Source organism: Acinonyx jubatus, chromosome D1 (genome assembly GCF_027475565.1).
Source record: "Acinonyx jubatus isolate Ajub_Pintada_27869175 chromosome D1, VMU_Ajub_asm_v1.0, whole genome shotgun sequence".
NCBI classification, from domain to species: domain Eukaryota; kingdom Metazoa; phylum Chordata; class Mammalia; order Carnivora; family Felidae; genus Acinonyx; species Acinonyx jubatus.
In genome coordinates, this window is record NC_069390.1 from 7,391,582 (window position 1) to 7,405,034 (window position 13,453).

At 42.0% G+C, this 13,453-nt stretch overlaps 1 protein-coding gene across 10 annotated transcripts in view; it reads left to right on the forward strand.

Moving 5' to 3' along the window:
* Positions 1-13,453, forward strand: part of MAJIN (membrane anchored junction protein) — a 28,812-nt gene that overhangs the window by 13,854 nt on the left and 1,505 nt on the right. For 5 of the 10 annotated variants that reach the window (XM_053202965.1, XM_053202964.1, XM_027045915.2 and 2 more), the window contains 9 exons: positions 2,417-2,462; positions 4,123-4,198; positions 4,361-4,486; positions 5,606-5,637; positions 5,938-6,050; positions 7,256-7,319; positions 11,163-11,235; positions 12,005-12,122; positions 12,726-12,767. In XM_053202965.1, the coding sequence (XP_053058940.1) occupies positions 2,417-2,462; positions 4,123-4,198; positions 4,361-4,486; positions 5,606-5,637; positions 5,938-6,050; positions 7,256-7,319; positions 11,163-11,235; positions 12,005-12,122; positions 12,726-12,767 (690 nt within the window). Of the gene's footprint in view, positions 1-2,416; positions 2,463-4,122; positions 4,199-4,360; positions 4,487-5,605; positions 5,638-5,937; positions 6,051-6,236; positions 6,448-7,255; positions 7,320-11,162; positions 11,236-12,004; positions 12,123-12,725; positions 13,063-13,453 lie in introns of those variants that run through there. The other 5 variants (XM_053202962.1, XM_027045910.2, XM_053202963.1 and 2 more) reach the window with 5 other exon arrangements.

The following is a 13,453-nucleotide window of genomic DNA, read 5'->3' on the forward strand; positions in this document are numbered from 1 at the left end:
GAGATACACAAATGGCCGATAAGCACATGAGAAGATGCTCAGTATCCTTACACCAGGGACATGCAAATCCAAACCTTAATGAGATACCACTTCACACCTACTTGGATGGGTATTAAAAAAAAAAAAAAAACCCAGAAAATAACAGTTGGCAAGGATGTGGAGAAATTGGAAGTCTTGTATAGAACTGATGGGAATATAAAATAGTGCACCTGCCATGGAAAACAATTTGGCAGTTCCTCAAAAAGTTAAACATAGAATTACCATATAACACAGCAATTTCATTCCTAGGTATATGCCCAAAAGAATTGAAAACAGGGAGTCCAGCAGATTCTTGTACAACAATGTTCATAGCTGTATTATTCATGATAGAAGATGGAAACAGCCCAAGTGCCATCAAATTGGTGAATGTATAAACAAAATGTAGTTATATGCGTGCTGTATACATATATGCAATAGAATATTATGCAGCTTCTAAAGAAATTGCAAAAGAAATGAAGTTCTGATACCTGTACAACATGGATGAACCGCAAAAACATTATGCTAATTGAAATAATCCAGGAACAAAAGGAAAAATATGATTCTACTTCTATGAAATATTAAACAGGAAAATTCATAGAGACAGAAAATAGATTAGGGGTCACCAGGGGAGGGGTGGAGGGGAGAATGAGGAGTTATTGCTTAATGAGTACAGTGTTTCTGTTTGGGAAGATAAGCTTTGGAAAAATAGTGGTGATGGTTGTACACCATGGTTGTGAGTCTAATTAATACTGCTGAATTGTATACTTAAAAATGGCTAAAATGGAAAATTTTAGGTTATATATATTTTACCACAATTTTAAAATGTATTAGTTAATTTAAAATAATGTATCCATTAAGTGTTAACACATTTTTATTAAAAATAGCTAATTTTCAAAGACAAAAAAATTAATGAGAAGATTGGCATTGTTTTAAATTTTTGCAAATCTCATTAGTCTGGCTTAATAGAAAGCTGATAGATTATATCTGCTTCTGCATTCAGTCTGGTTTTTTTGGTTGAATTATATGAAAAAAATCCAGCCCCACATAGATATGTAGTTGGGGAAGGTAGAAATGTGTTAATAGCCTTCACAGATTATTGTGGGCATTCTTTGACCCTACATTAAAATTTAAGAAGTGATAGTTTTTTTGTTTGGTTTTGTTTAACGTGGTACTTTTTTAAAAGTTAGTTGCAATATGGAATCTGAAATTCTATCAGTGAACTTTTTGAACTCTGCTGTATTAAAATCTGTCTTGTTCTGGGAGTGAATCTTTTACCTAGGATGATTTGTAACATAACGTGTTTCATTGGTCATTTGGAAAATATTGGTTGACTGACTTATATAGATAATCCAAATGTCAACACACTTCGTTATACAATATCAAAAAATCATATCTGTTAATATCACGATCAATCTTAGAAAAGTGTTTTAAGTTTTTGAAACTTGTCAATCTCACTGTGGTGGATTGAGTTTTCCAAAGTTCAAATTTTGCTTGAAATCCCAAAACTCATCATTGGCACAAATAAATACTGTCAGTTGTTTTGCTTGAATTGATAAGCTCACTATTCATTTTTGAGGAAATGTCACATTTCTAAGTCTGTATAATGACTATAGTTTGTTAGCTGATCATTGAAGTAAAATACCATTCCATGAAAAGCAGCTAGTTTAATCTGCAACTTTAACAGTTAGTTGCCCAAGTGCTTTTCCTCAAGACACCCATCATATTTCTGTATGCAGCAGAAGTACTTAATGAATACTTCCCATTTTATCACATAGTGTATTAAAAAGACATGTATTTAAGGGTTGAGATTTTATAAAATTATTAATTTTTTTCTTGCTTCCTCAAATATATTAAATGAAGCTGGATTTTTTTTTTCCTGTGTGGCAGTGAAGATTACCACAACTGCTAGTACAGTTTAGTGTAACTAGCTAGATTTGTGCAAAGGCACCAGCAATTTTGCCCTCCATTGCTTTTGTACTAATGATTACAAATGTTAACACAGCAAGGAAAAAAAAGGCAAATAACGTCTTATTATTAGTATAAAAAGAGTTATGCCTTCAAGAACACTTGACAGGGGCTTGAGGATGCCTGGTGGTCCACAGACTACACTTGAGTACAACAAGTCTAACAAATTATTAACTTAATTTCAGGTCTTGGCAAGTTAATGGGGAAGATATTTTGGAACAACCTTCTACCAGTTCTCAGACCATACCACCTACGTGATCACTTCTTCCCATGAGCTGTTGGTCAATACACACGATTCTTACTTAGTCATGTTTCTGTAGCTCAGTGGAAGTGTCATTTTTGCTCTTCTGTCTACTCTGTACTGACAGTAGAGTCTAGCGTCTTCAGAGCTTTCCTTCTCAGCTTATTTATCTCTTGTTTGTTTACCTTCTAGAGGGGAAGAGATAGAAGATAAGGAAGTCATCCTCAAGGAGCTGGAGGTAGGGGAAAAAGCAGACAACTTCTGGGAAAGTTATTCTTTAAGCCAAGGATGCGTCCATATCCAGCTTTTAATTATTTCCTGTGAACTGAGTCACAACCTCCACTTGATCACTTGGCTTCTCCCTGCCGTAGTTCCTCTGCAAAGAAACTTAACTGTTTTTCCAAGGAAATTAAAGCCTGTATCCTTTCTCAGTTCTTCTAGTTGAAGTGTCAGCACCTTTGAGGCTTAGAGTTCTATTGTTTCCACCAGAGTTCCCAGCCCTCTGCAGCTCTCTTCTGTGGTGGCTGGCATGGAGAAAGCTTCTGGAGGACTGCCACCTTCCAGGGCTCTGGGAAGCCTCACCCTCCCAACCACTGCCTGGTACTTGACGTTCAGGAAACTCAATTGTAAATACACATACAAGACTGCTGTGTCTTCATTTTAATTGGAAACATTTGCAATTGCTTTATTCCCACTTCATTTTCATTCCTCCTTTACCCAGCCTTACTTAGGTTCTCCCACAGGAGAAACACTGAGCAAGTGAACAGCTTTGTGAATTGGTGAACGCGTTGGGCAAGGAGTCAGAGCTCTGGGCGCTGGCCTTGGATTCCAGCCCTGGCTGAGCCACTGATTAGCAGTGTGAACCCCAGCAAATCATTTCTGTCTCTTGGTCTTAATTGCCTTATTCATAAAATGAGAGTTCTAAACTAGTTTATTTCTCTTTCGACTTCACAACTCAGTGATTTGGGACCGTTCAGATTTATAAAGACATACACTGTCATATTTCAAGGAATTTGAATACAATGAAATATACAAACACAAAACTCTATGAAACCAAAAATTTGAGTCCTAGCCTTAAAGGTATCTATAGCTCTTGGCTAAGTGTTGAAGGTACCTTAGAATCTTGTGGGAGATCAGAGACATTGTTATAAATAACAATTATTTTAATAATAGAACCATGAGAGTTTTCTGCTTATTTTAATTGTAAGTAGAGCAGAGTTTATTTCACTTTGCTTCAGTTAACATGGGCAGAGAAAAGTGCAAGGCAGTATCTAGCAAAGTGGAGAGACCATAGACCTCAGAGCCAGTCACACCTAGATTTGAGTTAAGTTCTGCCTTCACAATGGGACTTTTGGGCAAGTTACCTACCTTCTCCGAGCCTGCTTCCTTACCTGTCAATGAGGTTGATAAACAGTACCTGTTTTCACGATTGTGGTGAGGGTTAGAAATAGATGTGTGCAGTGCCTGCCACACAGTAGCTCAGTATGCGGTAGCTAGGGAGCATTTATATACATTTATAACCAAAGTTTTCAAGGTGCTTTTTCTGTGTTCTTGCTCTCAGCTTTCAGGCAGATATTCTCATCTTCTTTTACTCAGAAAACATTTGTTGATAGGCATTGTGCCTAATGAATGGTTAAGAGAGTAAGCCCTGGAACCCCATTGCCTGGAACCCCATTGTTCATATCTTGGCCCCCTCCATTACTCCCCCATTACTAAGAAAGGGCATTTCAGGCAGAGGGAACAGAGCACAGAAATGGAGGATCAGAAGGCATGTTCAGGGAACAGCACATAGTTCAGCTTTAATAGAATGAAGGGTTTGCAAAAAGCAGTGACAGGTGTAAATGGACAGATTGGCTGGGACTAGACAATATTAAACTCATTTCAGATTTTTTTTCCAGGATTCTATTCGTGTGGTCTTGGGAAACTTGGACAATCTGCAGCCATTTGCTACAGAACACTTCATTGTATTTCCCTGTATCCTTTCATTTCAGGATAGAAATAAGCTACAGGTCACACTATAGATTCAAATGGAAGCAGCAGACTCGTAGGACAGGGAAGGGCAAGGGTCTTATCCCTAGAATTGTACTCAGGGATTCGTACTGACTGCTTTCTTCACTCCTTAGCACCATTTCTCAGATAAAAGCAAATGGGAAAGAGTGTCCCACCTGAAATTCAAATATGGGGAAATCGTCTTGGCCCCCTATCCATTTGTTTTTACTCTGTATGTGGAGATGAAATGGTTTCATGAAAACCCGTCACCTGGTAAGTAGAATGATGGAAGTTTTAGTGGTGGAGGAGAAATAGGGAAGGTTGAATGTCCGTGGGTTAGCATTGCGAGGTCAGTATGGCAAAATGGCCAGCCTGACTGGGCCCTAACGCCACACAGTGTAGAGGTTAGGAGCAAGTGCTCCAAGCCAGACGGCCTGGTTCAAATCCCAGTGGTTTTGCCACTTGAGAGCTGTGTGACCTTAGATGAGTTACTTAATCTTTCTGTGCCCCCTTTGTGAAATGGTGAAGGATAATAATAGCACCCATCTCACTGAGTTGTTAAAAAAAATATATATATATATTAATTATACATATTAATAAACAAAGTCTGACTGACAGTAATCACTCAGTGAAAGAGATCTCTTATATAAAAATACTTCCTTCCATTTTAGAGTATTCAGTGACTTTTACGTTAGCGGTATCTTAAAGGCATCTCCAGGTTTTTAATCTCTGAAGGCCATTGCTATTTTTACTCGTAGAGGGACAAATAGATACCTGCCAGTTTGATTTGGAAAAGAGTTCAAAGGCCTTGCCTCAGAGTATCTCCCCAATTCATTTGTCACTGATGTCTGAAGTTCTACCTTTTTTCTTTTTTTCTTCTTAAAAATTTTTTTAATGTTTATTTATTTGTGTGAGAGAGAGACAGACAGACAGAGTGTGAGCAGGGGAGGGGCAGAGAGAGGGAGACACAGAATTGGAAGCAGGCTCCAGGCTCTGAGCTGTCTGCACAGAGCCCGACACGGGGCTTGAACTCACAAACTGTGAGATCGTGACCTGAGCCAAAGTCGGACGCTTAACCGACTGAGCCACCCAGGGGCCCCTACCTTTTTTCTTTTATACTAAGGATCATTCCCTTTTAAGTGGCATATCATTAGAATATAATATAAATGTAGTATGTTTGACCTTGTAGATGACAATAGTTCTTTAAGTCTAAAAAATAGGGGAAGAGAGTTTGAAGACCCCGGATTTCTAGCAAAAGTGGTACCAGGCAGAAAAGGGAAAAGGCATACATAGAGCTTTTTGTCTACGACCAGTTGTAAGAAATAAGTGGTAGCCAGAAATCCAGGTGAAACAGCATCTTGATCCATTATAACCTTCAAATTTCCATTGTAGGGAAACCAATAAATGACAGTCCTCTTGAATTGGTAAGTTTGCCTTTTCTATACAAGATGAAAATCGCCTTTATTGCCATGTCTTGTCCAAAAAGTCCTGCTCTTGTCTCTTCCTCTTACTTTGCCCCTTGGTTGCTGCCCCGGTCCAATCAGAATTGTATACACGAGACCATCTTTTTCCTCTTGGCTAAATTTCTAAGACTGTCTCTAACAACGATATCTAGCCTCACTTGCGAAGCTGGTGTTAAAAGTTGCTGTAGGCAATGTAGAGATGGGGAGTTCTCTTCACTGTGCCCTCGTGAACTGTGAGCAGGTCTGGAAAAGGAGTCACAGGAGTCTGGTTCCTCTCTGAAGGTGCCGGCAGAGACGAAAGCAGCAGGAGCCATGATGAGGAAACAAGCGCGAGTGGAAGTACCCAGCCCCCTGCACAGGCCAGAGCTGGACAGGTCAGTGGTGTTGGGAGAGAGTTGAAATCCTGCATCCTCATTAGGCTTTGCCAGCTATTGCTGCTGGCCGATCTTGTCCTTCGCTGAGTCACTTTTTGTCTTCAGCCTACATTGGTACCTGCTTATTTCCGGGGGTGGACTAAGGGAAGGAGACACGTTGATGTTTGCAAAGTAATTTGAACACAGTTCCTTCCTCGGCAAAGTGGGAGTCTTCTCAAGACAGTGACTATGAGGAAAGGCGATCACATCTATGTACAATTGAATCCAACACATACTCAGCACTCAGTATGGTCACACTACCAGAAGGCCCAAGACTTAAGAAGTCCCAGCATATTATATAAGAACACAGAAAAATCCTCAAGAGAGTGAGAAAAAAATAAAATAAAATTCTATTTTACCTAGTAAGCAGTGAAGTTTTTTGGAAATCTGCCTTTAAGAGAGAATGTGAGCTAAAATGTAAATACGTACAAGAGGGTATGTATCAGTCAGTGGGTGAAATACTGCAATATTAGGGTCAATGTTGAACATATCCTTAACATGTTGAAGTTGCTATTGTGGAGGCTACTTACTTTATTCCCTACAATCTCTGTCAGGGACAGAGTGAATCAGTAAAGATAAGATAATTCAGTCATTCTTAACTTGCACCCAGAGAGGGCAGCTGGAATAATCCAAGGTGTGGTTTGCTCCCCAGCCCAAAGTGCTTTCAGCCCATGTTCCCAGAGAGCAGCTGCTTCTTTCCTGGGGTCGTGTGGGCAAACAGTTCTGTGAGGGAACTGAGGCCTCTACCCTCCACATGCACGTGTCAGGGAAGAGTCAGGAAACTTCTTTCCCAGACAGGTGGAATGTGAAGGTACTTGGAGGTGTGAAGCTTTGCTCTGTTCTATTTGACTGAATTTTCCATGGAGATGAGGCCTCACATCTTCCCTTTCTCTGGGTTTTGATGCAGTCAAGTATTTCAAAATCTGATTACCTGCTGTCAATCACATTTTCCCTTTCTCAACCCCTAGATCCTTAAATGTTTCAAATTGGGATTCTGCTGTGAATTAAAGCAGCACCCAAAGAAAATTTGGCCACGCAATTTATTCCGTAGGCCAGGAGTGGTATAAAAATAGCCAACCTGCTGAAATATTCATTTAGGCCACATTTGCTTAAATGTGATGTTGCTGCTGCCAGTAACATTTCCTGGGCTTTTTTCCCCACCTCAGGGCCAAGATGGGGATTTCCAGCCAAGGCCCCAGCAAAAAGAGGCCCCTTATGGAAACCAGGAGGGTAAGCACTAAAATGGAGGCTGCAAGGCTTTTGGCTGTTCCTGTTCTGTAACAAGTCGTAATTCCTGTTACCAGCACATTTTGGTCCTAAGTACAGAGTGAATTGACTGAACTCGTTCTCAGGTTTCACCATCTGCAGAATAACATTCAGCCACTCTACTTCTGCCACAACCTGTCCCAAAAGTAGCCACATAATACACACATCGATGAAGCCTTTTGTTAAAAGGCCTTTTCTTCTCAGCTTAAAAAGCTGCTTCTTGTACTCTGCAGTGAGAGAAGAAAATAGGTCTGTTGAATCGGGGTGGGATCTGGTATAGAATTTTTTCATTTTAGAAAACTTTTTGCCTTCATCTGCACCGGGGTCTGAGTCTGGGAACATCTAGTTTTTATAGACAAGCTAGGCATACATCAGCATGGGATACTGGTAAGAGAAAACTTCACTTAGAGCAGTGATGGGCTGGCCCCAGTGGCATTTGATTTCATTTGTGAGGTTTATTCCCCATTTAGATATTCTTATACCTGCTACTCTTGCATTTCAGGGCTTCTTTTTTAGTAGCCTGTGGAAGAGTCCCCTTTTTCTTTTCTTCCCCTCTTGAAATAGCTGTTATTTGTGCCTTTTTCTTACTTTCCACTTATCTCTCCAAAGTAGCTCTGACCTTAAGTATTTAAAGTTACTTAAGGTCACACTCCCTGTTCACCTCCCTCACCTTCCCAGAACCCGTAGCATGATCAGTTATGCAGTAAGTATCTGTAAAACATGTGCATTTATTCGACAAACTGACTGCGTGTCTGCTGTGTGCCAAGTACTAGAGATCTCCTGCTCTCCCCTAAAAATGCCAACTGTGTAAAAAGCTAGGCAGACAATTATTGATAGATGTGCTACGTGCAAGAATAAAGGAAGCAAAGGGACCACAAAGGAGAACCTCACCCAAACCAGGTGGATGGGAGGGAGGCTTCTCAGAGTAGCTCAGAGAACTAAAGCCAAGAGGAACGAATATAGTGCTTTTGGTGACTGCAAGCCAGTGCACCTGGAGCTTAGAGTACAGTGCTAAGAAATGTTATTGGAGAGATCAGCACAGGCTGGATCTTGAAAGACTTAAGGGCAACTTCAAGATCACAGGCTTTCCCCTAAAACATTTTTTAAGTAGGAAAGTAAAGTGATTTTCATTTCTATATGATTATTCTGCCTCCTGTTTGCAAGGTATTGTGTTAGGTGCTGGGGTGCACCCAAACATGTAAAACATGGTTTTTCTTGCAGGAATTTATTGTTTAGTTAGGGAAAGAGAGAATCCTTAGGGACTCAGTCCTCTGGCTCCGTGGGGGGGCAGGGTATAGGACCCATTATGCCATGGCCACCTGGCCCACTGAGTGATTGTAGACAGATGATTACCCTCTTCTATACTCCTATCCTTTCAAGAGGGAAGAAAAAGAAATGAGAAAGTACAGGAGGGGTACATGAAGCTCTGAAGAACAAAGACGCTTTATACAACCAAGATAATTACTATTAAAAGAACATTTCCCTCACTCTCTATCGTTCATACCTTCCTATTCTTAGTTTGACACATCATCTCCCTCAAGAACAGTACCCACAGTTTCTTACTCAACATAATTACCTTTTCAACCTGATACTGGGTTTAGAAAAAAACTCTGAGCCCAAAAAAAAAAAAAAAACAAAAAACAAAAAAAAACACCGAAACAAAACCCAAAAGGAACATGTTTATTGATTTTGACTCAAAGCCCAATGACAGTCTCCATTGTAGACCCTGTTCCCAGAAAGAGGATTTCTCTTGAATTAGAGTGATCATAGTGGCTCTCAGTGTAAGTCACTTGAGATGGAAAAATCGAATTTGCTCCTATGGTCCAATGCTTAATATTTTCTCTCCCCTTTGGGGAACTCAAGATGTAGGGTCACAGTCAGTGTGGACTGTCACGTCTTAACAGGACACCACTGGGAGCTGATACAGGGAAAGCTTCGAAGAACATGGCTCACATCTAAATAAGGTCTCTGTTTCATAAGAGGTGTTTTGGGGAGAATGGGAAGGAAAGGCAGACCCATTCCCTTTATTACTCGAGGTGCCAGACTAGAGATCCAGACTTTGTAAGGACAAAAATGGGGAGAGCAGATGTAAAACAGACTGCTGTGTGTGTGTAGCTTTTTTTTTTTTTTTTGCCACTTCTGCTTGAACTGCTTGACCTTTTTTTAAAATTTCTTTTTTTTTTTTTTAATTTTGAGAGAGAGCGTGAGCCAGGGAGGTGCAGAGAGAGCAAGGGATAGAGGATCTGAAGCAGGCTCTGCACTGACAGCAGAGAGCCCAATGTGGGGCTTGAATTCAAGAGCCACAAGATCATGACCTGAGCTGAAGTTGGACGCTCAACTGATTGAGCCACCCAGGTGCCCCTTGAACTATACTTTTAAGCAGATCTGGCCCTGAACATATAGAGGACAGTTTTGTGTTGGGTTGTCAGTGTATTATTATGTCTTGTTGGATGTCCCAGATGGTACCATCAGTTTAATTTCAGGCTATGCTTTTCTTTTCTTGTGACATTTTCCTGAGGAGACATCTGTCAAGATTTTAGGAGAACACAAATGCTAACCTATATTGTGAGGGGAATCTGCCCTGGTTGAGAGATCTTTACCTCTGTCCCAGGGCCTTTGAACCCTTCTATTCCCCACTGCCACCCTTAGTAGATGCTTTCATTAGAGCCAATGTAGCAGAATTTAAGCTCCAAACCATAGTTTCATTAAATTTGTAAGAGTCATTTTCTCAAGCTAGAAGTTAGAGCTGTGCCCTCTCAATTCCATCTCCACCCTGTGGTGGACTGCAAGCCAGTGCACCTGGAGACTTAGAAGAGGTAAGAGTTCCCCTTCACTTTTATAGCAGTATGACCCAGGTAGCAGCCTATGTGTTCCGGAAATTGAGGGTTTATGGAAATGTTTATCTTAGAAATACAACTCATGCTTAAGATGGAGGCTACATCCTAATTTCTTTCTTTCTTTTTTTTTTTTTCATCCTAACTTTCCTAGAGGCTTATCATACCTCTGCCTCCCAGACCCACCTTGATAGTCCACAGCCCCTGGCTGTAGAATTCTTCACCAGCACAATGGCTCAAGGAACTTCCCAGCACTGCTAAGGTAGTCAGGCCCTTTCCAGGTGAGGGGAGTGGCCAGTTAGCAGAGAGTCCCAAAGAAAATATATGAACCATGATTCTGAATACTGGGGTATCAACTGGAAATGTGGGCTTGGAACCAGGTTATAGGATGTCCTCCTCAAAGTATTAAAAGAAGTTCTGTAGGGGCTCCTGGGTGGCTCAGTCGGTTAAGCGTCCAACTTTGGCTCAGGTCATGATCTCACGGTCCGTGGGCTCGAGCCCCGTGTCGGGCTCTGTACTGTCAGTTACAGAGCCTGCAGTCTGCTTCAGATTCTGTGTCTCCCTCTCTCTTTGCCCCTCCCCAACTCATGCTCTGTCTCTCTCAAAAAATGAATAAACTTTAAAAAAAGAAGTTCTGTAAAGGGGTAGCCCAGGGAGAAGACTGAGTTATAGTGTGCTGCCTGCTTATGCCATAGTCATATTTCCACTACCCCAGCTCTAGCCACACTCATCCTTTTAGTTGTTAAAGGTAGTGCCTCCTATACACCGTGTCCCTGTCTAAAATGCCCTGCTCTCTCTGACAGTCTCTTCACCCCCATTATGATAAAATTGCACTCATCTGTCAAGACCCCATTCAAATAGCACTTTCCCTGCGAAGTCTTCCTTGACTAACCACCAACCAACAAATAGCATCCTGCCCACCAAGATGTATGGGAGTCAAGTTTAAAACTTTTCTTGGTCCTCTTTTTATCAGAACATGGAAAGAAAAACCAAGCAGAAATGTCAGGAGAGCCCAACGTTTGATATCACTGATGCCCAGGAACAGGGTAGGTTCTGGGAAATTTATTCTCTTTTAATAATCATCCTGACCTCTTTCGTTCTCTGATGAGCAGAGCAACACAGAGCTGAGTCTGGGCACACTTGCTGGGTGATATACCTGCTCCCATGAAGACTCTTGTTGGCCATCCTCTGGTGTGGGGGCCTGCCCTCGAATCGTAAAAGCTCCCTCAGCTTCCAAGAGAAGTGAGAGGAAACGATGCATGTCCTTCCTGTGCAAATGATGGTGAAATTGATGCTCCCACTATTTGAAAACAGTTCTATACGGGTGATAAGTTTTACAGAAAAGTTGGGAGGGATGTGTTTCACTGTTCTGTCTCGTTGGAGAATAATCTCTGGGAAGCTGTCTTTCCTCCTCTTCCCTTCAGGGCATTAATGTGAATATTGGAGGTGCAGTAGATGTTCAGCAAAGGCTGGAAATGCTTGTTAAGATGTCCAGCATGAGGATTCAGTATGGATTGTAGTTATCACAGATGCAGGGATGTAAGCACATGAGTTCTTCAACAAGTTGTCATTCCATGAGAAAACATCATGGTGGGTGGCTAGGACTTAAGCCGTGTAAAAATCTCAGGGGCCCAACTAAAAATAGTCCAAGGTCAGAGTAGTATCTTACTGGGCTGAGATGAAATTGGGAAGGTCTCAACAAACAGTTTGGCTAGCTTCGAACAAATGGTGTGAGGCTGCCCTTGGCCCATACTAGATGTCATGTGAAAGTCCCTGGGCTAATACCTTTTCCCTGCCTGAGTGTTTTCCTTGCAGATTCTAAGCTGGGGGACAACCTAGTGGGACAGATCATCCCCCCACTGCAGCCAGACAATCCATCTCCACCGGAAAGACCCGCAGAGCTGGCAACCAATGGCTTCTTTGGGTTTCTAAGGTAGGATGGATTTCTCTCCTGTCAACTGAGACCCAGAGCAATCTAGCTCCAGAGTCTGCCTCATTGAATCTTTTGGGGAAATTAGAAAAGCAAGCAGATTCCCCACATAATCTCTATTTTTCCTGGGATACAGGATGGAAATGAGACAGCACAAGGGCCCTGACTGAATTTAATAAAGACCGTGTCTTGTTCGCTTTTACACATCCCACCCCACCCCACCCCAGTGTGCCTAGCATTGGACCTTGTCCCATAAATGCTGCTTAAACAGAGCCTGTTCTTACCGTTAGGTCATTCAGATGCTTCGGTTACCAAAATGTTTCCATTCTCCTCTCTGAATCTAGGCTGTGTCTTCAGAGTCCTTTTTGCGGAAGACAATTAGCAAATCCCTTTATCCATCTAGAGCTCAGCCATCCCATTGAATTCTCCTTCATGTGTCCCTCCTGAGTATAATTGAATTTGGGTACCTTTTCAAATGCTGTTCCAGACTTGAATCCATTCAGTGGTTCCCCGAAGCCAAAATGTCCTAGCTAATGGAGCCCTAATGGGACTGGGAGAAGGGAGGGACCTCTAGAATCTCAAGCCACTCTGTTCTCCTTCCTGCAGCTCTCTCTTCCCCTTTCGTTATTTCTTCGGAAAGAGCAGCCGGTGAGTCTTCCAGATGCAGCAGTGGGAAGAGCGTCCTCTCGCAATGACTCTTCCCGTTCCACCCTCCATGCATGACATTTCAGTCAAGGGGAACGTGGGCCCTAAACCCTCTGAGTCCTCTTGTGGGTTTGTCCTATCCTTTGCCTCTTTACAGTGGATTTTTTTTTCTATTTAAAACACTAAGAAAAGAACTTCCTAAAATGTTCTAGTCTGAGAATTGTACGCTCTGAGGGCCAGTTTAGGTCTTTCGTCTCCAGCACTTAGGATCCTAATGAAAATAAATTATTTACGAAGAGTTATTGACTGGATTTCATGAAGTAGAGAGAGAGAAAACTTCTCCCTGAAGATACAGGGAAGCAATGCCTGAAACCTCCCCTGGGTCTGCCTGGTCCTTGTTGGTGGGATGCTTTGGGTGGGTGGGGTCTGCACCTGACCGCAAACTTTAGCCTCCCTGCCAGGGCCTAGGGAATGAAGTTTGTAAGACTCAAGAGCCCCACAGACCCCCAAGACATCATCTGTCCCCAGTTCACCCAGTTTGGGCCCAAAGTGCACCCTCAGTGCATAAATGCTTTCCACTCACCTACCCCCTCTGGCTTTTGATAGGAGAACAGTTTAGCTTCTCAGGTCAACTGCAGGTCAGCCCAGCTTAGGGCCCCTGGAGAAGACCAGGGCACCCCAGCTCTGAC